This window comes from Neltuma alba, unplaced genomic scaffold (genome assembly GCF_004799145.2).
Source record: "Neltuma alba isolate B1F8T4 unplaced genomic scaffold, ASM479914v2 tig00004897_pilon, whole genome shotgun sequence".
NCBI classification, from domain to species: Eukaryota; Viridiplantae; Streptophyta; class Magnoliopsida; order Fabales; family Fabaceae; genus Neltuma; species Neltuma alba.
Window position 1 is genome coordinate 53,068 of NW_021633900.1, and position 27,663 is coordinate 80,730.

Sequence of the window (27,663 nt, forward strand, 5' to 3'; positions counted from 1 at the left end):
TTACTATGGTACTCTTGAAGTCAACCACCTTTTTTTTTTTAAAAAAAAAAAGAAGAACACGCAGTTCATTCAATACAGGTAGAGCAAAAAGAAGGAAACAAAGTATTAATATATATATATATATATATATGTATTGAAGAATCTCACTTGCTCTCTCTCAGTCTCACTCTCACTGAGCCTATAAATAGATCAGAACTCATCATGAACTTGTCTTCATCTTTATGAGCAGAAGGAAACTCTCTTTTCTTCTGTGATCTCAGTAAATCAGATCTTCCATGGCTTCTCCACTTCTGCAATTCCTTCATTATTTCCTCTTTGTACCTTTTCTTCTTCTCATGATCTCTTCTTCTTCAATAGCCTTCTCCCATCAAGTTCCCAAGGTATGTGAATCTCTCTCTCTCTCTCCCCTTCTTCATTTTCATTATTCCTTTTTGGATCCTATCTAGTGAATGAACACCTGTCTATAGAGAGAGAGAGAGAGAGAGAGATGAGCTCCATCTAAACTCAGGCCAGCCAAATTCATGATTCTTTCTCTTGGGTTTGGACTTTTCTGTGTCGAATGTTCATGTCTTCACACACGCACACACACATATGCATCAAAATATCTCCTCTGATCTTCTTTATAAAAAATGAATAACAAAATCATGTAAATAAAAAAACTAGCTAAAATTAATTAATGATGATGAATATATAAAATAATGCAACTTACTTTTCAAATAAAACATTCTTATTTATGAAGAGAGGGAGTGATCAATAATAACTAATACAGACCACTAACCGGTAATTAATAGGGACAAAAAATAAAAATGATTCTAAAAATTTCAGACAGACTTATAAAGAGGAAGATGTTATCTATTAATATCAAAGGAATTACTTCTAGTTTGTTAAAGGGATTATTTATGGTGTGTGTTTACCATTAATTATTTGTTCTTCTAATAATTAAGATTAGTAAAGCTTAATCAATTCTTTGGGTATTTTGTGCAGCCTTATGTTGTTTACATGGGAAGTTCAGCATCAAACAGCTTTGGGTCAGATGCCAAATTTTCAGAATCTGCCCATTTGCAGCTCTTGTCTTCCATTATTCCAAGGTTTTTTCTGATTCACCTTTTTATAGCAATTCATAAATTCTAGGGATTTCTTTGATTCCAACTAAAAAAATATGGAAAATAACTTGTAAATGAGAATAGAGAGCGTGTTAATTAATATACTTATTAATAAATAATTGTAAGAATGATATTAAAGGACATGTGCAGATTTTATTAATTCAAGTGGATGATCATGTCATGACGTTTAAGCTTTTATTAAATTTTAAAAATTCGTCCTAAATGATTTAGATTTTATTTTATTCTACCTTTTTTTCCCCATATGAAAAAAAAAATATTTTCGTTATTAACTTCAAACAACAATAATTTCAATGTCAAAAATAAAAAAAATAAAATTTGAAAGATTTCAAAATTTCTCATCCTCCCAAAAAAAAAAAAATCCGACCCAACTGATTTGCTCTATAAAATTCCTCAAGATACCTCAACTCAATTTTATTTTAGAAATCATTACAGGTTATTTTGTATATAATTTACACAACAAAACCGTAAAACAGTTTATTTTGTGACAAATCAAACTGCATCCCAAGTTTTATTAAACTTTGATTAATCCATATCGAAGTTAGATCAGATTCTAAACTGAGAGGTAACTTCCCTAAAAATATTTATTTTTACCTTAACAGATCCCAAACCTTAAAATAATTATATTTAGCCATAGAAATTAGTTAAATCAACCCACTGTGCATTTTTAACTTTAAACTTTTTCACAGAAAACAGAGTGAGAGGATAGCTCTAATCCACCATTACAGTCATGCTTTTAGTGGATTCTCAGCCATGCTTACTGAGAGTGAAGCTTCTGCATTATCTGGTACTTATCTTGTCTTCTCGCTTCCTCCTTTTCTCACTATTGTCTATTTCCAATTCCTTAAATACCGGTTTTAAATATAAGAGTTAGATAAAATTTAAATAAATTAATAAATTTAGTTAAATTAATTATTTACAAAATATATATGTGTTGGTCTTTTAAAAATATATATGCCTCTCAGAAAATTATTCTTATTGATCATACCTATTAGTGTGCAGAATGAACAGAGGTAATTTGCGAAAAAAATAATAAAAAAACAAAATGAATTGAGGTTTTAATCAAAACTCATTTCTCAATTAGTATTTATATTCAGAATTGAATAAAGTATTTTTTTTTAATCATTTAAGTCATGGTTACTCGTTTTCTTCTTCTCTGAGGTCCCTAATTATTTCCCAACACAAAGACAAAAGCTCACTAATGCTTATCATTTTTGCTTAAACCAAAGTCTTTCTTCTTCCATTCATGAATACGAGTTATTATGCAGTCCCTTAATCACTCCATACACATAATTTTGTTCACCAAGCCCAAGTTTTGTGCATAAAAATTATACCCCTCCGGTCCTAAATGTAAGACCCTTATACTAGTGTGTATAAGGATCTTATATTTAGAACTGGATGAGTAATAATTAGCCTTATCCTATTAGGTAGGGTCGGTTATATGTATCGTATGACATATTTGACACATTTTAGACACATTTTGATAAGTGTATGTGCTCTATGAAGTTTTTTGTACATTTATTTGTTATTTTGTGTTTTAATGGCAACTTTCAAAACAGAGCACCATGGGGTAGTGTCAGTGTTTCCAGATCCAGTTCTTGAGTTGCATACGACAAGATCCTGGGATTTTTTGGAATCTGATTTGGGTATGATGCCACGTGGCACTGTCCCACAGCAACTACAACACCACTTTTCAAGCGATGCCATTATTGGTGTTATAGACACTGGTACGTGTCACTTTTTCTCCCTGCTCCATTACTAAACTAATAAGTTGTGTTCATTTTCTTGTAAGTTTGGCTACCATTACACTCTTCCTTTTCTTTTTTTTCCGCCCGAATTTTTTTTAAACATTATATCCAGAAGAATAAACAAAAAGAGCTAAATTTCGGCAATAACTATATAATATTGATTTTTCAAGAGCTAAAAAAAAGAAGAAAACTCTTGAAATGAAACATCCTAAGGTCACATAAGCTACAGTCTCATTATTTGATTAAAAAAATTTCAATATTTGATAGTTACATACGATAAAATGACAGCATGGAAGGCTGTCATAGGCATGTAATCTGTAGAGTTGGGTGGGGATGCATTTCACATGTCTTTGCAATTCTCATAAATGGCCTAAGGAATTTTGAAGAGACATCTCATGTGATAGCCAGTGAATGTCATCGTGCTGACACTCACTAATAAAATTAATACATTACTGTGTTCTTAAATATAAAAAGTAATAGAGGAGTTTGTATTCATCTTAAATGTAAGGTTTAAAGCTATTTTGTCTTTCAAAATTTTATTTTCTTCCCAAACTCTCACATATTAATGGGATTTTCCATTAAGGGAGTAGTTTCCAATACACATAATTAAAATAGGTATTTTAGGAAAGCCAAAAAGTTTTTTTTACAAATAACTAACTTAATTTTATTAGTTTATACAAATTACTTAGTTTCACTCATATTTTTAGGACCAGTAACCAAAATTTATTATACAAAATCTACATACATAGTAAGTTATGTGATACATAGGTCATGAATATCTTTTAGATTTCGTGTAATGCATGATAGGAATAAGAGGCAAACTGGCAGTTAAGGTATCAACATCTAGCAAGTAGCAAAAGTGACAGTACTAGCATAATAGAAATCAACCCACATGGTATTGCCAATAGCCTTGCTAGTGAACAATTAATGGCCATTCATTGTGGCCCTCATCCAGCTGTTTTGATTGCTGCTCTCCTCTGTGTTTGTCAATAATTATTCGTAAACATAAGAAAATAAATTGGTGCTTCTTTCCATGATGCACATTCTTCTTTATTGATGTTGAGAGGATATGGGCCGTTCATAGCTATGAAATGAATTGAAACCAGAAGATCAAAGCAAAAATAAGAAAATAAGTTATGAAAATATTAGTATTAGGAGCTAGAGAGAGAACAATTAAACACAAATGATGAGTAATATGATTGGAACTTTAGATTAGTGCTTCCATAAACCTTCCTTTCCTTCCAATAACTTGTATGTAAAAGGAAGGAGAATCAACTCGTCATGCCTGAAAATGTAGAAAAAAAAAAGAAACGACAACAAGGGCAAGCCTTATCCCACTAGATGGGACTTGGCTACTTGGATTGCATACCTCTGTTATACTCTATCAACAGCTAAATTTTTACATAAATTGTTAATTAAAAGGTCCTGCTCAATAATAGGTAAAGAGAAATAACTGGAAAAGAATTTTCCTGGACAGAATACCTCTTGGGGCCTGGGAAGGCATGTGCAACGAGGATTCTACATGACCCAATTCCAATCTATAAGAGCACTACTTGGGGACACAGTCAAGACAGTGAGGTTACATGCAAGAGCTAACTATAAAATCACCAAAGAGATGAAATGTCTCAGCACCTTCTTTTTGGTAAAAAATAATTAGGAAACTGATAAATTGTCTACTAGTAACATATATCAGAACTTGTGGATGCCTACTAATAACAGTAAATTACAAGCTAAAGTCAAGCCCAATACAATTTTTTGTATGAAACTTGATCTGGCTAATTGAGCAAGGTTGGGTTCTTTGATACTTTTGCCATGAGTAACATGTCTCCCATGCAGAATCTGTCACTGGTGACGGCTAATTGAGCATAATTTTTATAACCAAATAATGTCATTTCCTTGTTCTTCCTAACCTCATTTTCTGCAAACAGCGAAGGCCAACTAAGTAGAAGTCTAAATCAAAGAGATGTAGGAGGCTATTTAAAGGGAGGTAGAGCAAAATCTGCTACGCATTGCATAGTTTACAATACACAAACACACATATATTTAGATAAAATACCACTGGTAAAGTATATAATTAGAACCCAGCATTCATATTTAGTCATAATTACGAGTTTCCTCAGTCTGAAACTCTGAAAGCTATAACTTTCACCCGTTTTGATGTTGACCTTGGCCTTAATTAGAAAAACAATCGCCTGTGATATGTTATAAACAAGTTGCTTAAACATTATTCATTCAAGTTTATATCTATTCTTTCCTAAAGGGATATGGCCAGAATCTCCAAGTTTAAATGATGAGGGTATTGGGGAAATCCCTTCTAGATGGAAAGGCGTTTGCATGCAGGGTCATGATTTCAAGCTATCCAATTGTAACAGGTGATTATTCCTTCTCCCATAAAGTTTTCAACAAGATGTTTGCATCTAGTTTAATACACCTCAAAAAGAAAATTATTGATATCAATGAGTATGCAACCTAGTATGGGAAAAGCTCAATTATATCAGTAAAATTGTAGGAAATTGATAGGTGCAAGATACTATAATCTGCAAATCACTTTAGCTAGCAACAAGACTTATGGTGGAGTATCCAAAGGCTCACCAAGAGACTCTGTTGGTCATGGGACTCACACTGCATCAACAGCAGCTGGAACTTGGGTAAAAAATGCTAGTTGTTATGGTTTAGGAGAAGGAACAGCAAGAGGTGGGTCCCCTTCAACTAGGATTGCTGCCTACAAGGCCTGCTCAGAAGAAGGTTGCTCAGGTGCCACTATATTGAAGGCTATGGATGATGCTGTTAAAGATGGAGTAGATATAATCTCAATTTCCATTGGACTTAGCTCACTGTTTCAATCAGACTTTCTGAATGACCCCATAGCTATTGGAGCATTTCATGCAGAAGAAATGGGTGTCATGGTGGTGTGCTCAGCAGGAAATGATGGTCCTGATCCTCTCACAGTTGTTAACACAGCTCCATGGGTATTCACAGTGGCAGCTTCTAATATTGATAGGGTCTTCCAATCAACTGTTGTCCTTGGCGATGGAAAAACTTTTCAAGTAGGTTTCTTGATTTCTGATTCAAAGCTTTAGCGGGGGAAAAAAGATGTGGTAAATTTCTTAGCATAGTTTTCATGCATAGTAAATCGGACCTTTTTCCCCCTGTGATTGTGTTGGTAGGGCTCAGGTATTAACTTCTCAAACCTCACTCGTTCAAAGTTGTATCCTCTTGTTTTTGGAGGGAATGTGGCTGCTAGATTTACCCCTCCATCAGAAGCAAGGTACACAATAGTAATTTCAAAATCATAATTTTAAGTTTTGCTTTAGCTTTTTTTCTTTTTCTTTTTTTAACTATTTGAAAAATCCTCGTCGCATTATCTTTATCTTAATACGCTATATAGGATGAAGTTGTAAATCTTGCTTAACATCTCATCTTTGCTGGTGAAGATTTACCTTGTCAAGAGCTGAAGATAATTCATATCTAACTGAAAGGAAAATCTATTTCTGCATATACTGTTATTCCCACTTATACATGTAGCTAACATACCAGTAGGCAGTGGCACTAATACAGAAACACAGAAGTAGTAATATTAAATCCTAGTTTTTATGAGTTGCAAATGCTTGGCAGCTATGATGCAGAAACACCAACATAAGGAAATATGTTCATTCATCAATGAAATGCAGGAATTGCTATCCTGGATCATTGGATTACAGTAAAATTGCTGGCAAGATTGTGATTTGTGTTGCTGATGATGTAGTTGTTTCAAGAAAGATCAAGAAGCTGGTTGTACAAGATGCAAGGGCCATGGGGATGATACTGATTGATCAGGACAAGAAGGATGTTCCTTTTGATGCAGGCGTTTTTCCCTACACAAATGTTGGTGATTTTGAAGGGAATCAGATTATAAGTTACGCTAACTCTACCAGGTAAGCATTTTGACAAGCATCTAAATGGGATAGGGAACTCTACTCTAAAGTTGAGGTGGGAGAACTGACCCACTTAAGCACCTCGTTCAGCATTTCATGCTACTCAATAAGGGACTTAGTATCCAACATTCCCAATTTTAAAATACGAACTAGTTCCACTATTTATGATTTATGTGGCTTCATCTTTCCAGCCATACATTCTTCTGCTTTGGTTTTCCTCTTTTCTTTTTTTAACATCTATATATATATATTATATAAACTTCCAAAAATTGGAAAATAAGTTCAAGCAAAAATCCTCAGCCTTTCTTGGCTCCATCCATGGCAGGAACCCAACCGCAACAATTCTTCCAACAGCGGAAGTTGCTAGAAATAAACCCTCACCAAGTGTTGCTTCTTTCTCATCTAGAGGTCCTTCAATCCTTACAGAAAACATACTCAAGGTACTTTTCTTCCTCAAGGCCCTACATGAAATGTATACAAGGCTACAAAATCTAACACACTACTTGTGGCAAATGTGTTCCTCAGCCAGACATTATGGCCCCAGGAATTGGCATTCTGGCTGCCATGATACCCATCAACACTGAACCAGGAAGCGTTCCAGCTGGGAAAAAACCATCCCTGTTTGGCATAAAATCTGGTACATCTATGGCTTGCCCACATGTGACTGGTGCTGCAGCATTCATCAAATCAGTGCACAAAAGATGGAGTCCTTCAATGATCAAGTCAGCCCTCATGACTACAGGTTCAACAACCATTGTTCTTCTTATTGTTTAATCTTGAAAAATTTCTCTCTCAAAGAAAGAAAACAGAAAGAAAAAGACGTTTCAGTACTGGGTTAAAAAAGGTGTAAAAAGAAAGAAATACAACTGGTCATGCTCTAGGGAAAATGGGAATTAGACTTGACCATAAACCAAGTAGCTAACTCAGCCCAATAAAGTTTGGTTTTTTCAAAATGTTCAATCTTTCGCATGCCAAAATCAATTATGAACCAAAAACTATGGTTATCTCATAAGCTACTATTACCCACTTTTTAATTATACTTTCCTAAAAATTTATCCAAACACCCTATTTTTAAATCAGTTATGCCTACAAATCAATTTTATGAGCTCTGTTTTACCCAATGCTAATCCAAATGCACCCGAAGCATGTGGGGACTGCTTATGAGAGACATGGTCAACAGTCTCATAGTTGATTTTAATCAAAATGAGTATTTGGTTGAGGGTCTCATAATTGACTTTAACCAAAACATGGGTGTTTAGTTGATGATCTCATAATTGATTTAATCAAGTGATACTTATGCAGTTCTTTCCACTTTTTTGTTTCCAGCAACAACCTACAACAACCTGAGGAAGTCTGTGACAAACAGCTCAAATGACTTTGCCAATCCACATGAAATGGGAGCAGGGGAAATTAGCCCACTCAAAGCTCTCTATCCTGGTTTAGTCTTTGAAACAAATGTGGAAGACTACCTCCAATTCCTTTGTTATTATGGTTATTCACAGAAAAACATAAGATCAATGTCTAAGACTAACTTCACTTGCCCAAAGAACTCCAATAAAGACCTTATATCCAACATAAACTACCCATCAATCTCCATAAAAAAGCTTAGTAGGAACCAGAAAGCTAAAGTAATCAGAAGAACTGTTACCAATGTGGGACCCCTTAATGCCACATATACAGCAAAAGTGCATGCACCAAAGGGATTAATTGTCAAGGTGCTTCCCAGTAGACTTGTTTTCTCTGAGAGTGTAAAAAAGCTGTCTTATGAAGTCTCATTCTATGGGAAGGAGGCCCATGGAGGCTACAATTTTGGATCTCTAACCTGGCTTGATGGTAGGCATTATGTTCATACAGTATTTGCTGTCAATGTTCAATAACTTGGAACTATTTGTCTAGTGCAGGCTATGTTCATGGACAGACATACACACAAATACACATACAGCATATTTACAAAATTGATTAATATCCATAAAATGTATTGATTCTTTTGTTTTTCAAGCTACTATCTAAGAATCAGAACCATATTCTTTTGTTATGTTCAAGGCTCCTCAGTAGTTTTGAAGAGAGTTGAGTGTCCTATGTAATAGGATAAAATTGTGTCCGTGGTTTCTCTATATGTATGGCATTTTTAAGTGATCTGTTTTGAGTTTGTAATTGTCTTCTGTTTAAGAATTTCAAATCTGTCAAGCTTCTGTTCTTCTCACTCCTGATTACACTTTTAAAAGAAAAACAATATGGGGTGGTGTCAAGAAGAATAATGAATAAATAGTATTGGATTAAAATAGTACTTTGGTCGTTTAACTTTATCAATTCAGCCCTAATCGTTGACTACATCAGGGCAAAGGATCAAAATTTGAGATAATTTCGAAAGTTGGGGAGTTATTTTGAAATGCTTCAAATTTGGCATCTCAAATATTGGATCAAATTGAGTAATTTAAATTTAATATTTAACAAAATTATTATTCAAATATTAAATTATAAGAAACAAATAAATAAGAACTAAATTGTTGAAATCTAATATCAACAAGAACAATATTTAAGTTCCTTATATATATTATGTCAAGTTCTCTAATGACACATGATCATGTGTTTTATTTTTGAAATATTAGTATTTAATAGCATTTAATTATAAACTCATATGGAAAAAAAATTTTAGAACACATGACCATGTGTGATTTAAAAACATGGTATAATGGATATAAAAAATTTGATCTAAGTACTTGTGTCAAGATAGTAGCTAGTATTCTAAACTAATTTTTAGTCCAGCAAAATGAATTGGTTTTCCAATAACAGCTCGTTCTTTAAATTAATTTTTAGTACATCCAATATCTTAAAATATTACAAAAAAAAAGTTACTTCAAGATAATGAATGTTTGAAAAAAATATTTCGGTTTACTAGATTTCAGATACTGTGGTAGTTATTAAAAAAAATCTTAGAGTGTTGAGTGGATTAAAAATTATTTTAGAGCATTAATGCTACTAAAAAATATTTTAAAATACCGAATGGTACTGAAAAAATATTTTGAAAAACTGAGTGCTTATTTATATGAAAAAAAGGGAAAAAAAAAAGGGGTGTTCCGCCTCATCTATTTACGCCAAAAACGGTGTAGTTCTAGGTAAAGGATGGCAGCGGGCCAGTAGGAGAAAATGAGAGAGGCCGGTTCCCTATTTATATTGGTTTTTAAAAACGACTCTGACTATTTCGTACCTCGCATTGTTCTCACTCACTGTCTTCAAGCTCAACTCATCTTAGGAGAAACCCATTTTCTGCTTCTGCTTTCTCCTTCAGTTTCAAGTTCGCCTCCTCCATTTTGAGTCCATATGTTTGAAAGAAAGCATCTACAATCTTCAATCACCTTCAGAAGGTAAGGTAAATATTTCTTCTCATCAATTTTTCCCCCAACATATGCTTCGCTGATTTGTTAAGCATTTTATGAATTTCGACAAATTGTATCCATTTATCTATCACTTACTCAGTAAAATTCCATTCGTAGTCTCATTTACCTATTGGGTTTTATTTCGCTAATCTCTCAAAATAATCTTCAAGGATGAAACTATCGTGATACGTTCGGGTGTGTCTGCTGCAAATGGAAAGAGTTTCGAAGTACGCATTTTGATAGAAGAGGGGAAACAAGATATTGGGTAAGTTCTTGAGGGAAAATAGGGGTTTTGAAGCTAGGAGTCTGCAATGGAAGGAGGTTTAGGCCAAAACTCTGTTCCTTCATCAAGTTCTTCTGACAAGTCCATGATTTTGGATGTTAAACCTCTGCGTTGCTTGCTACCAATTTTCCCGATGTCATCTCAAGGTCCTTCTTCTGGCCAGTATCCTTCTGGGTTTGCTCCTTTCTTCCCCTTTGGTGGACCTCAAGAATCTCATGCATGGACTGATCTTAACCAGCATGCTCCTCCTTCTGGAGATGTTCCGATGCCTACTCCAATCCGAACAGTCAGAAGCCCTTTAGATTCTATTCCATCAAAACGTGGAGCACCGCATGGGAGCAGCTCAAAATCATCCCAAAGAAAGACTAAGAAGAGCCAAGAATCACAAATGGATTTATGTTCTATAGTTGGTATTAGCCCTGACCAGCAAACTGATGGTGACCGGGAAGTGGTTAATCTTGTGCTCAGGGAGTTTGATGCGCTTCGAAGAAGAATTAGCCAGCTTGAAGATGCCAAGCGTGGAGATTTAAGAGCTGGCAATATATTGATGACCGAAGGCGTTCGAACAAACATGACGAAGAGAGTAGGTGTCGTTCCTGGGGTTGAGATTGGGGACATTTTCTATTTCAGAATGGAATTATGTGTTGTGGGGCTACATGCTCAGTCCATGGGTGGGATTGACTCCATGACCATCAAGGGTGGGTTTGAGGATGAACCTTTGGCTCTAAGTATTGTCTCATCATATGAATATGATGACCATGCAGATGATGATGATGTTTTAATTTATAGTGGACAGAGTGGGAACTTTGGCAAGAGAGACACGGTGGCGGCTGATCAGAAGCTTCAAGGGGGCAATCTTGCTCTGGAAAGGAGTTCACGACGGCACAATGAAGTGAGAGTCATCCGGGGCATGAAAGATCCTGCTGCTCCAAATGCAAAAATCTATGTCTATGATGGTCTGTACAAAATTCAAGATTCATGGATAGAAAAGGGGAAACATGGCAGTGGTGTATTCAAGTACAAGTTGGTGAGAGTGCCCGGACAGCTTAGTGCTTTTTCTGTTTGGAAATCAGTTCAGAAGTGGAAGACAGACTGTTCTTCAAGGACTGGACTTACTCTTTCAGATCTGTCTTCAGGAGCTGAGAGTATTCCAGTATCACTTGTCAATGATGTTGATCATGAGAGATTGCCTGGTGGTTTCACTTATTTTCATTCCCTTAGATATTCTAAACCATTCAGCTTAATGCAGTCTTCTGATGGCTGCAACTGTACAAAAACATGTGTCCCTGGTGATCTGAATTGCTCTTGTATTCGGAGAAATGAAGGCGACTTTCCATATATTGGCAATGGCATTCTAGTAAGTCGTAAGCCATTAATTCATGAATGTGGCCCTACCTGTCGTTGTTTTCCTAACTGCAAAAATCGAGTGTCCCAATTGGGTTTAAGGCACTCCTTGGAAGTATTCAAAACTAGGGACAGAGGATGGGGCCTTCGATCATTGGATCCTATTCGTGCTGGTTCTTTTATTTGTGAATATGCTGGAGAAGTTATTGACAAAGGAAACTTAAATCAAAACGAGGAGCTAGCAATTAAAGATGAGTATGCTTTTAATACTAACCGTATTTATCCTCCATTTAAGTGGAATCATACGCCTCAGTTATTTGAAGGAGTGGATTCAGATGATCCTAGTGAGGATTATGATATTCCATCTCCTCTAGTTATAAGTGCTAAAGAGTTCGGAAATGTGGCTAGATTCATGAATCATAGCTGTTCCCCAAATGTTTTCTGGCAGCCAGTTGTTTATGAAGAAAATAATCAATCCTTCCTTCATATTGCATTTTTCTCTCTCAGACACATTCCACCAATGACAGAGTTGACGTACGATTATGGGGTTTCCCGTTCTGATCATACTGAGGGTAGAGGAATGCCCGGAGGTCGGAAAAAATGCTTATGTGGATCATCAAAGTGCCGAGGTTCTTTTGGTTGATGGTTTGTGTCACTGTTGCTTACACATAGGCATGGTGTTTGAAAATGTATTCGCGGCTAAGGTTTGAATCCCTCCTTCTTTCATGTTTTGAAAATTTCTTTCCTTCTGATATATGATCTTCAAAATGAATGCAGGCATTTTATAACGACCAATTTCATTTTCTGTTTTATTTTTGAAGTCTGTCACATTCATAGTTCATGAATAATGATAAATCATGCTTTGTGGCTGTCCCTGCAACTGTACAAGTTGTTCCAAGTTCCATTCTTCTAGGCTCTAAGTTCATAAGCTTTGTTTATTTATTTTTAGATGCCACTTGATTTCACTGTTATTGAATATTAATATCATAGACGTGTCAACTGGTAATATCACTTTTCTGGCATTTCATTCTACTAAAAGGTTTTGACTTCAACTTATTTTGCAATGCAAGATCAATACCTCAAGTCAAAAAATTTTCACACTTTTCTTTTTTGGTAAACTTTTAACAAATACACGTTTTGCTGTTGTTTTATGGACACTATTATCGAAGTATATGTTTATTCTTTTTAATATGGACAAGACCAATGGAAAGTTCTTATTAGTTATTTCTGTCAGCCATGTGGAGTCGTGGACATTGTTTACAACTTAGCATCTTTGTATTGGCTAAAAATTTACAGCTTAGCATCTTTGTATTGACTGAAAATCACGATCCATATTTCTATCGAACAACCAGCTGATAAATATTAAAGTTTGGTCGTTAGTTCGTCACTTTATTTACCTTGATGGGGTTTATTGTCCTTTTCATCTTACATACTCTATCATTTTGAATAAACCAACAGGTGATGATTCTGCAGCTATTTTGGAGAACCAGATCAAGCTCCAATTTTGTGAATGGATGCTTTTGTATATACTGTTAAGCCTAGGTATGCTTGACTGGAAAGTAAATGCTCGGCTCTATATTTATAAGTAGTAGTAGTTCGTGAAGAAGTTGTTTTGGAGGACTTGAAATGGCCATGTTGTCCTAGAAAGGACATGCCTAGTGATATTCAAGGCACCATGTAGTGTGTATGGTTAGGCTTAACTTTACTCCTGGTTTAATGACGTCAACTGTTTGTAACTGATGTGTGTAAATATGTTTGCTTTATGGCAAGAAACTTATGCCTGCCTTTTGTGAATTTATATTTTGGTTCTGAAAGTTATGATAAGCCTTGCTTTCTGGGAAGTTTGGCTTCCCCTTCCTATTCATATCCCCAACCAAACGACCCTTACAATAAGCCTAGAACATACATGATATGCATTCAGCTTGTTATTGGACAAATTGAATCATTTACATTCATGTATTTTTCTGACAGTGACATGAAAAAAATGTAATAATATGAATATAATTACTTAAAATATTATTTATCTCGTCACTTATTATAAAATTCAAATAATTGAATTGTGTTGTTTAAAAAACCTATTAAAATTACTAATTGGGATAAATATGTAGAAAAAACAATGTACCAAAAAACTGTTGGTTGAGATTATCAGCAGTCTTACCCTCACAAAAAAGAGAACATAAATTTGAATATTAGGAAGTGTACTTGCTGGGAGAACTTAAATTTTAATACCCTCGGTTCGATAGAGATTAGTCTTTAAGTTTAAAGTGACTGGAGGATATTTTGACTTGTACAAATATATATATATATATATATATATAGAAAATGTACTTTTCTCCTCTAATTATGCTCTTAATTATAGGTGGGTAAATGAGAAGGAGTAATAATGAGAAAAATTATGAAAGAAAATGCATGGGAAAAATTAATTTCATGCCTCAACAAAAATAGAATAACCTATTTGAAGACGATCCTCTCGCATTACACACAACATCTAGGTGTTGGTGGACTCCATTAGTTGATTGTTGCATTCATGAACTAGTATATATTTTATTTCATTGTCTTGATTTTAATAATAATTATTAAATAGAAGAAATTGGCAAAAAGTTCTTGCTTGAAAATTTTATTGGTGCGAATAGCTTGAATTGGGTAAAAGTATAAATTTTTTCAAAGTATTGGTATTTTTTGTGTATAAAAACGAATTCCAATCCTTCTAATTAATATAATATCTTTTTTTGGGTCAAATAATTAATATAATATCTAAACAAGGACTTTTCATCCATTTTTTAAAATATTTCAATCAGTTTTAAAAGTTATAATACCCCGATCCTTAATATAAGAACTGATTGACTAATTTGAATATATTAAGAGAATTAGTTAAGTTAGTTATTTGTAATAAATATGTATTTCTTTCTTCTTAAAATATCTTTACTAATCAAGTGTATTGATTAGAACTACTATTATTATAAGAATTATCTTTAAAAAAAAATATAAATGTGAGAGACAAAGTGGATTGGAGTCTTATATTTAGGATTAAAATAAAAGTCAAATAAGCTCTTATAATAAAGATGGGAGGTAGTACTAGACTTCAATTAATTTAAAGTATTTTATTAGTGATTTCTTTTTTCATATATAAGATTTTGATCATGTTCATTTTACCAATCTTATGTTGATACTCATTTTAGTATTTGTTATAAGAACCCATTAACTAATTCACATGTATTAATAAAACCAGTTAAAACATTAAATTTGTCATAAAATTCAAGTAATTTTTAATATTATCTTTATTAGTTATAATAAATTTTAACATTATATTAATTTTTATTTTTTCACTACCCTCATTAAATATGGGCATATATATATATATGAAGTGTTTAATATTCATTGAAACAATCAAAGAGTATTATAAAAAAGATCAAAAATTTCTTCTAGAATAAGTCCTATAATGATGATCACATGGAGTAATTTTATTTTAAAATAACTATCATATAAAGTATATATAATTTTTCTGTCCAAAAATAAAGTGTATATATAATTTTATATTTTTTAAAACAATAATTAAACTTGTACTAATAGATCCCACCTCGTCTTACTTTTCAAATAAAAGAAAACGAGAGAGACTGTTGCCTCCTCTTTTTGGCGGGGAATATGATGATTCAGGACATATTGCGGGAAATATAGTGAATCCACATTCAACACTTCGCACTTCACTCTTCACTCAGAAATCAGAATCGTCGGTCGATTGGGCAATCCTTTTACTTCAACCAACACTTTCACTCTTCTTTGTTCTGTGAATCATATGCAGAATGCAGCTGCGAAACTGCAGTGTCACCAGAGGCGATATAGTGTGGGCTAGGGTTCAATTTCCCCACCAAATTTGGCCCGCTCTGGTTCTCACTACTGACTCTCTCGGCGTCTGCGTCTCCTTCTTCAACCACAAGCTCCCTCCCAAGTATGTCATCGAATCTGAAGTCGCCCCCTTCGAGGAATGCTTCAGGTGGATAATGGGTCATCGAAAGGGGCTTAAAAAATGCAAGACCTTCTATGGGTTGCTTGATTCTGCGTTAAAATTGATGGGTCAGAGGGTTTTTTCGAGTCTGAAATGCCGGTGTCTAATGAAGACCCAGAGGGACTATGATGGGAGAGAAAGATATGAAGGAACAAAATCGAATGCTTGTTTTGAGCCAGTTGGGGTTTTGGGTTTTGTTTTGAGTGTTGCTGTTATGCCATGGATTGATGAACTGGATTTTGCTGATGCTGTTAGAGCTGTAGCCCAGGTTCAGGCTTTTCGTGGCTATTGTTCAATGGAGCAGAAAAGGGTTTACGGAAAAACTCAAGGAGGAGGTATGTATAGTGTATTTGATATACTTGTTGAAATGAGATGTGCCAGTTGTTCAAGAAATCTAGCCATTTTCTATGTTAGTATAATTTCTTTTAAATATATCATGGTCGGGGGGATGTTCTTAGGCTTAACTCTCCATCTTGTTTAAGTTTTGATTAGTGTGTTTGATTCTTGCGTTGGTTAAAATTATTTATGGAGGTTTGGAGACTGTTAGATCCTTGTGATTTTGGACAATCCAATTACGCACTGACCTGTAAAAAGGGTATACTTAAACTAAACTAAAGATGCCATATACTGATTTTTCTGTGCCATGAAATTATTATTTGTATTATGATAGGCAATGAAGTGAAGCTACTTCGATGTTCATCGTCGGATGTCGAAAAGCAAGAACTTGTTCATGAATCAGATGTTTTGGAACCCCGGCATGAATGTCAGATACCATCCAAAGAGGTGGAAAAAACCTTGACTATGAGTTCTATAAGGATATTGAACTCAAAAATCTCTGTGGTGAAAGAAAATGTCAAACCCTTGCATAAGAATCAACTTAAGATTATTCCGCAGACTCACACTAGAAATAGGAAGGCTGAAGTTTTACCTGAGATATCACTCCACTTGCGTTCTCCTAACTTTGATCCATTTTACACGATGAGAGAAAGCTTACGACCTGTAAAGCTGAGGCTGTTGAGCATTAACTACATTTCAGAGCAGAAGATTGCTGATGCCTGCTTCAGAGACTGTTCTAAGTTGAGTGCAGCCTTCAGTGGAAGAAAAGACACTGCAATTGAGCTTCATCACACGTTGCCTACCATCAAAACTGCTTGCCTGGCCAAGAAAAGGAAGCGACTCAATCATCATGTTCCATATTATTGTTCTTTCAAGCTTCGGAAACCTTCATCCCTTTCCTCAACAAATGAAGAATTTCATCTTTGAAGATGATTGTATCAGGAAACAACAAAGATGATTCAGATGTTTTCGTTTTACCATCTGCCTTAGCTGATTGTTTCCCTAGTTTTAGAATGGAGATGGATTCATATCTCGCTTCCACTTTACAGCATCCTATAAAGCTTTCTGATCTGTGTTTGAGAGTGAGATTCATAGGTGGAAGCAGTCGGATGAACTTGCCTGACAATGCATATAGTTGCATGTCTCTTTTCAAGGACATACCCTTTCATATAGATTTTCCTGCGGAAGAAAGAGTTAAAGAAACTGAAGAAAACGATCATGTCTTGGAATGTTCCACACCCTCCATATCACAAACCAAACTGTCTGAACCAGACAAAAGTATCCAGAAGCATAGTCCGAGAAGCATGTGCTTTAATGAAACTGCAGCGAAATTTGCTGAAGAGGTTAACGTAGAATCATCGTCTAACTTTGTGCTTAGTGCTCAAAATTCCAGTAATAATGGGGTTACAGCTAAGGAAGCGTCAAACAAACGTTTAAAAGGATCTGACTCCTCTCTTGACAATAAGAGGCTGCGAATTAGTACATCAACAAAATCAGGAAGAGTGAAACTGTCATCTAGTGGCTGCTTGAAAAAGAATGAGAATCCCGATCAATTTGATACTTCTTGTACAATGATCAATTCAAAAGTTGGAGAGAAATCAAAAACACAAGCTTCCCATGCTTGTTCAAAATCCCTGCACATGAAGTTTCCAAATAATGTCAACCTACCATCGAAGTCAGAGTTGATAAAGAAGTTTAGAGTGTTTGGCTATGTTGATTATCTTAAAACAAAGGTCTTTAGCTTTGCTGGCTCAGCTCGGGTATCATTCCTTCGAGAAGCTGATGCAGTGACTGCTTATTTCCATGCCAAAAAAAGAAGATCAATTTTGGTAGCGCAAATGTCCGTTTTTGGCTAGACCCTTTTGATCACAAGAGAGGAGGATCTTCAAAATATTGTCTTCCCCTGTCTCCATCAGCAAGTGAACAACCAAAGCCTTTGAAATCATGTTTGAAAAGTTCTAGTTCTGAGAATAAAGATAGATGTAAGAAGCCCTACAAGGTAAGGTTTACAATAGTAACTTAGCTGATACTCGATTGATTGAGGAGAGTAATATATGTTAATGGAATAGATATATGTATTGGGCCAGAGAAATATAATAGATATATGTATTTTACTTTTTATCTGATGATGCCTAATTAATGTCTTCTGTAGTTTGTTCAAGGGTATTCCTTCTTTCCATTAGAGATATAATTTCAAAGAAAGCAGTTGTCAACATAAAATGAATGCGTTGCTTTAATTTACACAATATCTACTTTTTATTTGTGATTTAAACATTTTACTGGGGAGGAAAAAAGAAATCAACCCGTTTAAAATTAATTTGGATCCCATCAATTGATAGCATTTATTAACAAGAAGAATATAATTTTATAAGGACGTGTATAAAGATTTTATCTTTTCAAAATCAATATTAACTTCATGACCGATAATAGACATGTAAATCTTTTTTTTTTTAAAAAAATGCACTATAATTTTACGAAGCCTTATACTATATTTTCTTTAAAAGATTATAAAGTATATTTTTTTATAGCTTATGAATTATTTAACTTTGCCATGTATTTCATTTTATGTGCTATGTATTGATGAGAAAAGAAGGGCTTGCGATGGACGAAGCTCTATGTGAGAATTTGTAGAACTGAATGAATTATGGAGATGTGTGGAATTTTGGACAAATGAAAAGTACTTTAATGGTAGAATCAAATCTGAAGCACCAATGACAATTCAAAGCCTTCATACATAAATATTCCTCAAATTGATACTTCCCAACATCACAACAACATAAAATCATGTAGCCACATCAATCTAATTAATTAGTCCACAAAACACATAATCAGAAGTTACCATGATCAACAAATTTTCCAACCAACAAATGGTCTTCTCTACATACTAGTTCAATTATGATTCATGGGCAAAATTCAACAGCGAATTTCACAGCACAAGAACAAGTAAAAGTACTTGTTTTTATCATCATAGGCATAACTATAAGCTTGAGGACAGTGTTCTTTAAATATCTTTGAGTAATTACTTGGCAGGCACTTGTCTGGTGCACCAAAATCACCAGTACAACAAAACTCCGGTTCATTCAAAGCCACACATGCACTCTTACAAGCAACCACACTTCCTTCTGAATCTCACTGCAAAATCAGGAGGACAAACACTGTTCAAATCTGCAGCACAGCTTGCCGTGTTGCATCCCCTTGAATCTGATGATGTTGAGGATGATGATGATGATTCTTCTGGGATTATAGAAACTGGTAGATTGAAGCCATCAACAAGGGTGATGTCATAGAAATCTGGGCTCCATTGTTAGGCAAAGTGAATTCTGCTAGAGAAACTGGTGGAATAGAACCTGCACCATTGCAGGATATGTCACCTGAGCCGCAGTCACCTGTTTGGCAGATGAAATTCCCGGTGGAAGTGCAGCTCGTTTGTGCCCAGAACCGCCTGGACCATGGAGGGGAGACGGTGAGATTGAAGGATTCATCTGGGGGAAGAACAAAGCCTGTTGAAGATAACTGTGGGAAGACTCCTCCTGTAAGAGTGCTTAGCCAGATTGTTAACGGACACTTGTTTTTGAAGTTGAATGTTGCTGCTTTGGTCCCTGTGTTAATGAAAATGAATCAAAGTATTTTAATTTTTGTCCATGGTCTTATAACCTATTGACATGAAAACTCTCCTGTAACTAAAAGACCGTAGGTTCTATCTCATTTGTAATCTCAGACCGTAAGTGAATGCCCCTCTAAAAACACTTCCCTGAACACACACTTGAGATATATTTGCTTATAGTTTTTCACATATTCTGACATGTACAAACATAGAAGATATGTTCTCTAAGTGTTAGGAAAACACACACTTGCGTTAAACAAATCATGTTGAATATCTACAATTCAGGTCTAAATCAGTATATCTAATAACAAAGAATGACATATAAAATTACCTGGAAGAAGAAGGGTGAGAAAAGTGAGAGCAACAAGTGATTGAATTTCCATTTTATGAATGGTTTGATACTGATGAATCAATGTGATTAGAGGATAGGACCCACTTGGTTAATCATATCAGATTTTGTTCAATTTTTTTTTTTACTATGCCTTTTTAAAGATGGATTAATTCTCAAGGAACAAACTCTATAATTGAAAGGCTTATGCCTCTATCTTTTGTGTTGAATGCAAGTGAATAGAGCATTAAAGTTTAGTCCGTTAGCGTGAATGAATTGTTCATTATGTTAATCATTTGAATTTTTGATGACAATAATGAACTTTTCTTCTGTGATCAAAAGACTTAATATATGCATGAAATTAAACAGGATAATTTAACTTTAGCTTGATTGATGGGATATTGCTAAATAATATCAATAAATTAAATGGGAAAAACTAATTCATCCATTCTTATAGTTTTATATAGTTTTTAATCATATTCCTATAGTTTTTTTCATTTGATTAGGTTATGCTCGTAATGCAATAATTAGGGTTGACGTGGATGATGACCAAGCAAAACATAAATTTTCACAATAAACAAAATAAAATTTCACCTGCCTATACAAACAAAGCATCTTTTATTTTACAGCCGTGATTTCCCTAAAAACTTTGGCATCAAAGAGGTGAGAAGAGAAAAGGTCGGTTTGATGAGTTGAACGTGAGGAATGAGCCCCATCCAATATATTTTTCCCGTCACCTTAATTGTGTATCTAAATATATTTTCGAAGAATCTCAAAAAAAAAAAACTAAATCCTAAATAAGAAATTTCTAAAAAAATATGTTATTTGTAAGTCAAGTATTTTTCAAAACTATTAAAATGCAAGAATCAAACCTAATTTTAATAAATTCAAGCTTTTTTCCCCTTTGAATTCTCCCATATATTTTTACTATATACTACCTCTAGTTTTAATTATAAGACTTCATTAACGAGGTCTTATAATTAGAATTGAAAATAATATATTCTAAATATATTAACTCGCATTTATTATCCACACAAGATCAATAAGTCTGCATCACCATTAATGTTATTTACAATAAATTTTAACATTGTTGTATTTTTTGAAAAATAACATTTTAAGACAAACTAAATTTTAAAGATTAAAATTATGTGTTTGAAATTTGAGAAATGAAAGCTAAAATATAGACTCAAATTTTAAAGAATAAAATTTATATTAACTTTTTTTTTTTTGGTTTTTTTCTCCCGACTTTTCTCCTGTTTTTGTTGTTTTTGAGTTAAACGTCTATTCAACGAAAGGGCGACACCGCGACATCAGTCGCCTTTGTGGGAACCAGATGGCGACTGCTGGAAGGCTGCTCCCCAAAAAAATGTAAAGTAGGATAAAAATGTACTCATTTGATCTATTTATATGACAAATTTATTTATTATCATATTTTTTTATTTATATAAAATATAATATATATTAAATAGGGATAAAATTTAAAAGTTGTTAAATTTTGAATGAAAATTCATGAAGTTTAAAGTTTTTCTTATTTTGTGAAACATATTGAAAATGACTTATAAATAGAACTAGATAAGTATTTACTGTCTAATATTATTTTTTAACTATTTTAATATTTTTAGTGGTACACTTTTAGTCACAATCTATTAAATTCAGTGTAATCTCACCTATTTTCAAGTTTATTAGTTGGGTTAAAGTACATTCAATATCCTAAAGTATTTTGTAGTGTATCTATTATCTTGAAATATTTTTTTAAATGCATCCAGTTTGAAATATTTTTTAATGCATTCAACATTCTAAAATATTTTTTTTAGGCATGTCCTAGTTCAGCACTCAAAAAGTTTTTTTGGTGCATCTAGCATCAAGACAAAAATATACTTCAAGATACAAGACGTACCTAAAAAATACTTTAAGATATTAGATATACTACAAAATATTTTAAAATCTTAGACGCATCGAAAAACTACTTTCGAGTTTTTTTTTTTTTTTATGCATCTTAACCCTCATTAATTTGATCAAAATTTGGTTCAATTGTAGAAGTTGTCAATAATTTAATAAAAGAAATCAAAATCATTAACTGTTGCACCTCGAGTTGCTGGCTCATGCAAATGCAGACGGAGAAAAACGTTAAGGGGTTTGGTGGCCCCACTAACAGGTGTGGGTCTCTTGCTTGGATGATCGGAACGCCCGCCCGTGATTCCCACTAGCCGCTTCTCCTTATGAGTCTGATCCTGAGACTGAGACACTCCCAGTCTGCAACTTCTCCTCTCACTGTTCTTCTTCACATGAAGAGGGAAGAAGAAAAATACACAACTAAGGACGTGACTTTCTTCACTTTAATAGTAAGTTTTTTTATTTTATTAGACCCAACCAAAACGTTGTGAAAAACTACGCAGAAGGTTACAACTACGACGTCGTTTTACAGCATGATCGGACTAACCGACAACGATGATACTGCTTTTGTTATGTTTGTTTTGTTTTGTTCATGTTTTTGAGATCAACGTGCATCAACTAAAAGGCTACATCTGTCTCTGGGAATTGGCATATGATGGCATCTGTAGAGACCAACGACTCCCATCTTGGGACACAGCAAAAGGGTGACAATGACTAGTGGCTGCTTCATCATCTTCTTCTTTTCATGGTTCTGAAACACTCAGCACAACCTCTTCTCTTCTCTTCTCACTGTTCTTCCTCACATATCATATTTCTTTTTAATTTTTTCTCAAGCTTGCCAACTCCAGCTTCTTAGCTTGCCTTTTCTGTATCATAAAACAGAAAAGATCTGTAAGTCTCTGTATTTTAGTGTCTGACTCAAGTTTTGTGTTTTCCCCCTCCCGGGATTTCAAAAAGAAGCAAAAAGCACTCACCTTTATTAACTTTCTCTTCTTGTTTTTCTGTTTTCTGAACCAAAAACAGAGAACGGTTCAGGAAGGAGAATCTCTGAAGGAAAACAAACATGGCGGATGATAGTGATAATGATAAGAACGGTTCTAGAGAGCCATTGTTGAATAATCGGTACCATGAGAACTGCCCTGGCTGTAAGGTGGATCAAGCCAAGGAAATGAACCATGGCTTACCCGTAAAGCATCTTCTCAACGTATGGATGGTGACTGTGTGCACCGGTGAGTATTCTGTTTGCATGGTTTCTGAAACTAGCCAATTATTCTCTGTAAAGTCAAAAGAATATTGTTGTTTTGGAGTACTTTCAGTCATCAATCCATGCCTGCAGATTCTTTGGCTTTTTTTTTTAATGATTAATTGTTTTTGAAAAAAATTATCTGATATATCCTTCCTTCACTCTGTACAGCGCTGCCTGTATCATGTCTATTCCCGTTTCTTTATTTCATGGTGAGTTTTTTTTCCCCACTTGTATTTAGTACTGACAATGCATTCTTTGATGCCCATGCAGGGAGATCTTCTGTGCATAAATACTCTACCTAATCAGTCTCTTTGTTTTTTTTCCCTGTGGGGGTAGTTATGTAGATTATCAATTTCAATATCAACTTCTACATGTTTGCTTTTCTCCTCAAGTGAGACGCAAGAAATGAAATATTAATGTTGCTTATTAGTCGTATCGATTGCTTAACTTATAAGAGCATACAACTAATGCAGAATAGAAGATGAGCTATTGATACAAATTTGCTTGCAGGTAAAGGACTTTGGTATTGCGAAAACACAGGCAGATATCAGTTCCTATGCTGGTTACGTGGGTAAGGTTCCTTACAGTCCTTTCATTCTATTGGTGCCTATTAGAGGGATTTATAAGCTCTTAAAATACTGATCTCCATATGAGATATATTGTAGGATCTTCATTCATGTTCGGCAGAGCTTTAACATCACTTCCATGGGGAATATTTGCTGATCGATATGGGCGAAAGTATGCTATAGTTATAGGCCTTGTTGCAGTGTAAGCACCCCCTCCACTGATTTGGAATTCGTTTTAGCTCTATTATAAATGATGGTGAGTAGAAATTGAATGCTAAGAGAAATGAAATTACGGAAAACTTACTCTTGGCATAGTGAAGGGAAATTAAACACCTAGTAAATTGAAATTTATTTGCCACATCTTGGACTCCCTACAATAGCCCTCCACTAATTTTATGTTACTTTTTTTAGATTAGTTGAAATCAGTTTATCTTGTTAGTTTCTCTCCTAACTTCATCACTCCCTCTCTTCCATTATCTCACTCTTCATCTTCTTTCATGTTTTACATCAGTCAGGTTATCCATATGGTATTGATTATTATTCGTTTTCAGTGTTGTGCTAAACACGCTATTTGGCCTTAGTACAAGTTTTTGGATGGCTGTTAGCACAAGATTTCTTCTTGGAATCTTAAATGGATCTCTTGGACCGATAAAGGTACCACTTATATATGTACCAGATAACAACCTAAAACTGGAAGAATTGATATTTTGTCTTTAAAAAATATGCTTTTTCTTTATCTGGTCCTTCAAAGCTTTAATGTCTCATTTTAGTTCTTCAAATAGTATTCTGTCTTCTATACAATTTTCACATTAAGCCTGTTAATAGATGATTAATAGATGGCCAACATTGCTTAATTTAAAGCTGATGTGATTCTTAAATGAGTAGTTGTCATCTAAAGTAGGCATATGACAGAGAACTTTACCATTTGGACGCAAGAATGATGGCAACTGGACATCTAAAGGTCATATTAACTTGAAACTTGGCCGTATCATCCATTTCTTTTAGTTATTTATTTATAGGCTTAATGTGATGATAATATTGAAGATGAAACACTTCCTGGGGAACTTAAATGAGATATACCGGCTTGCATCTTTGTTTTTTTTCCTGTAGAAGACTCCTCTGTTCTATTTGATTCTGACTTCTACCAACATGCCAACTCTGGCACTAGGCTTATGCAAGCGAACTTTTTCAAGAAGAATACCAAGCCTTAGGACTCTCAACTGTAAGTCTAGTTTACCTTGGTCTACTGTCGATTCTTGGTAGTGCATGTTCTTTTTGATAATTTGATAGTGTGATCTGGTTTCAGGTCAATTCAGCTTGGGGCGTAGCTTTAGTCATTGGTCCAGCATTGGGAGGCTATTTAGCTCAAGTACTTTATTCCTTGCCTTGTGCAGAAAACTAGATCTTGAGAACGGGTTGGCCCTTTCAAAGGGGCGTAAGATGCCCCCCCCCCCCCCAAAGAAACCCATCTACACTGAATTGCTAATGGACTTAGTATTTATCTAGAGTTTAATTTATCATTATTCTAAGGTTCTGGTCACTTCACTGTTGGTAGCTAGTCATTGTCCTATTATTAAAGCTTAAGAGGAAAGGGGCTACGATGGTGTGTGTGCAAGCCTTTTCATTTGCTGTAATCGTATTCTTATCTTAAACTTTATGTAGCATTTGTGTGGGTGCAAGCCCTTGACCACAATTATCTCTTGTTCCTCTTATAATTTGGGGATTTTGGTATTTCAGCCAGTGGAGAAATATCCGCATGTATTTCCAAAAGGTTCCTTATTTGATAAGTAAGTATACTTGTCCTTCTTTTAAATAATAATGTTTCAAGTTCTATTTTTTTCCTTCCAATTTTCGTTTCCTTGTTGATGTGCTGATTTTTGTTTGTCCAAACACAAATGGCCTACAGGTTTCCATACTTCTTGCCCTGCTTTATAATATCATCCTTTGCACTTGCTGTATTAGTTGCCTGTATCTGGCTGCCGGTATGTATAGTCATAAATTCTGTCAGTCTATTAACATCAGTAATAATTGTAATTGTAAATTATATTAAATATGATGGGAAGCACAAATAGGACAAGCCCAACCCAAACTTGCAAATCTTTATCATGCTTATTTTAAGCAAAGACACCCTTTCTTGGTTGGGGTGAAGGCAAGGTTCTGCTATGTTTCCTTAAGGGAATCAGTGAAACTGTTGAGTTGTTTTTTAGTGTAAAGCCTCATATTCGTTACAGCCCAAAAATCTATCAATAACTTTTTGCTTGTTCTACTCTTTATATTGTAATTCTCTATATATTTTTAACATACACCGTATTAGGGGTATAAATGTTTTAATTTTCTTGACAAAAAAAGGCTCTCTTATATAATAGGAAAAACACGTCTTATCGTATTAAGCGAGGTTGATATATGAATGCACAACGTCACTGTATTCTTTGAACAACTAACTCTCTAGATATATCATATACTAGTAGGTGTTGTATGATAACTATTATGAGTATCCTTTTTGGTCTTCCTTTACATCTTTTTCTAAGGCTGAAGACTGCCTGCTCAACCCTTTTACTGGCTCAAACCAATTTAAAATATTTTCTACCATTTTCTCCTTAATAATTGCCAAGTCAACTTTTCCTTGCATGTAATTATAAATCTTTTTTTTTTTTTTTGCATGACCACATATCCATTTAAACATCCTCATTTTAGTATTACCATTTTTGTTTTCAAAATCTTCAGGAAACATTGCACAACCACAAGGTTACTGATGAGTCCGATGAGGACGCAGAAGCTTTAGAAACTGAAACCACAGGAAAGAGAGTTCAGAAAGATGAAAACCTCCTCCTGAATTGGCCGTTGATGTCATCCATTATAATTTATTGCGTTTTCTCACTGCATGATATAGCTTATACAGAGGTATGCTTCTTACATTATAATGGTATAAATAACTTTATGCATTTCATATGCTATGCGTGTTGTTTGGGCTTTCTTGATTTCTATCATGTTATCAATACTTGTATTTATTTATTTTGATCTGACATATGGCTGATTGGTGGTAAAAAACTGACATTTATCAGAGAAAAAACAATTTCTAAAATTTGATTCTTCAGAAAATTATGTGATTAATTATCAAGTTGATACTGTAAATGATGTTTTCTACCTATTTAATTCTTCCACAGGTATTCAATTGTGTTATACTCCTCCAGTCCTAAATATAAGACCCTTTTTGTAATGTTAATTACACTACAAAAGAGATTTTATATTTAGGACTCGAGGAGTACATGATATTCTATATAGTCGAAAGAAATCTTTTCAAGTACTAAAGTGATACAAAAAGTTCATGGAGTATCAAAATGATAGTGACACCATCTTTAGTGGAGCAAAATGAGCTCTCTGTCTTCCATCTTACAGGCTATAGGTTTGCACTAATTTACTTTTGCAGGTTTTCTCTTTATGGGCTGTCAGTCCTCTAAAGCTGGGGGGTTTGAACTATTCAACTGATGATGTTGGTAATGTTCTTTCAATATCAGGTATATCCTTGATGGCTATGAATTTCTAGATAATATTAACATTGTAAATAGTGACTTCTTCATAACTTTGTTGCCCCAAATACCTTATGCTTAACTGCATTTACATGGTCATATATACAAAATTCCCATCAGACTTATTATATCAGCCAATCTTTTGGGGTGAATTTCAGTTTTTTTAATTTAATTGCGTCGCTTAGAAAGGTTCCTTAAGAGGCATTCGGAAAACTACCTTAACTTTTTTCTTTTTTAACACCTTGGTGAAGCTTCTTTGTTGTTCGCTTTCAAATTCTTGAACAGAAACATAATTTGTGGACTTAGTATGCAGTACAAAAATAGTGTTTACTTGTTTCCATTGTATTGATATATTTATCTTGAGGATTATGTT

At 34.3% G+C, this 27,663-nt stretch overlaps 2 protein-coding genes and 1 pseudogene across 4 annotated transcripts; all 3 read left to right on the top strand.

The window, feature by feature from the left end:
* The first annotated feature begins 217 nt into the window (after nucleotides 1–217).
* Nucleotides 218–8,955, top strand: LOC114746099 (CO(2)-response secreted protease-like). The gene is made up of 11 exons (XM_028934280.1): nucleotides 218–380; nucleotides 985–1,088; nucleotides 1,811–1,908; nucleotides 2,681–2,848; nucleotides 5,130–5,241; nucleotides 5,379–5,916; nucleotides 6,037–6,137; nucleotides 6,541–6,783; nucleotides 7,109–7,223; nucleotides 7,309–7,525; nucleotides 8,110–8,955. The coding sequence occupies exons 1-11, from the start codon at nucleotides 276–278 to the stop codon at nucleotides 8,658–8,660; spliced, it is 2,352 nt and encodes a 783-aa protein (XP_028790113.1). The 5' UTR covers nucleotides 218–275; the 3' UTR covers nucleotides 8,661–8,955.
* A 1,064-nt stretch (nucleotides 8,956–10,019) lies between these two features.
* Nucleotides 10,020–13,605, top strand: LOC114746100 (histone-lysine N-methyltransferase, H3 lysine-9 specific SUVH3-like). 3 transcript variants are annotated; one of them, XM_028934283.1, is made up of 3 exons: nucleotides 10,020–10,153; nucleotides 10,278–12,491; nucleotides 13,246–13,605. In XM_028934283.1, the coding sequence occupies exon 2, from the start codon at nucleotides 10,472–10,474 to the stop codon at nucleotides 12,428–12,430; it is 1,959 nt and encodes a 652-aa protein (XP_028790116.1). In that variant the 5' UTR covers nucleotides 10,020–10,153; nucleotides 10,278–10,471; the 3' UTR covers nucleotides 12,431–12,491; nucleotides 13,246–13,605. The 3 variants fall into 3 exon arrangements, with proteins under 3 accessions (XP_028790116.1, XP_028790115.1, XP_028790114.1); XM_028934282.1 differs by having other exon boundaries at nucleotides 10,331–12,491; XM_028934281.1 differs by having other exon boundaries at nucleotides 10,020–10,148; nucleotides 10,331–12,491.
* Nucleotides 13,606–22,974: 9,369 nt separating this feature from the next.
* LOC114746095 (protein ZINC INDUCED FACILITATOR-LIKE 1-like) overlaps nucleotides 22,975–27,663 on the top strand; it is a 65,238-nt pseudogene continuing 60,549 nt past the window's right edge.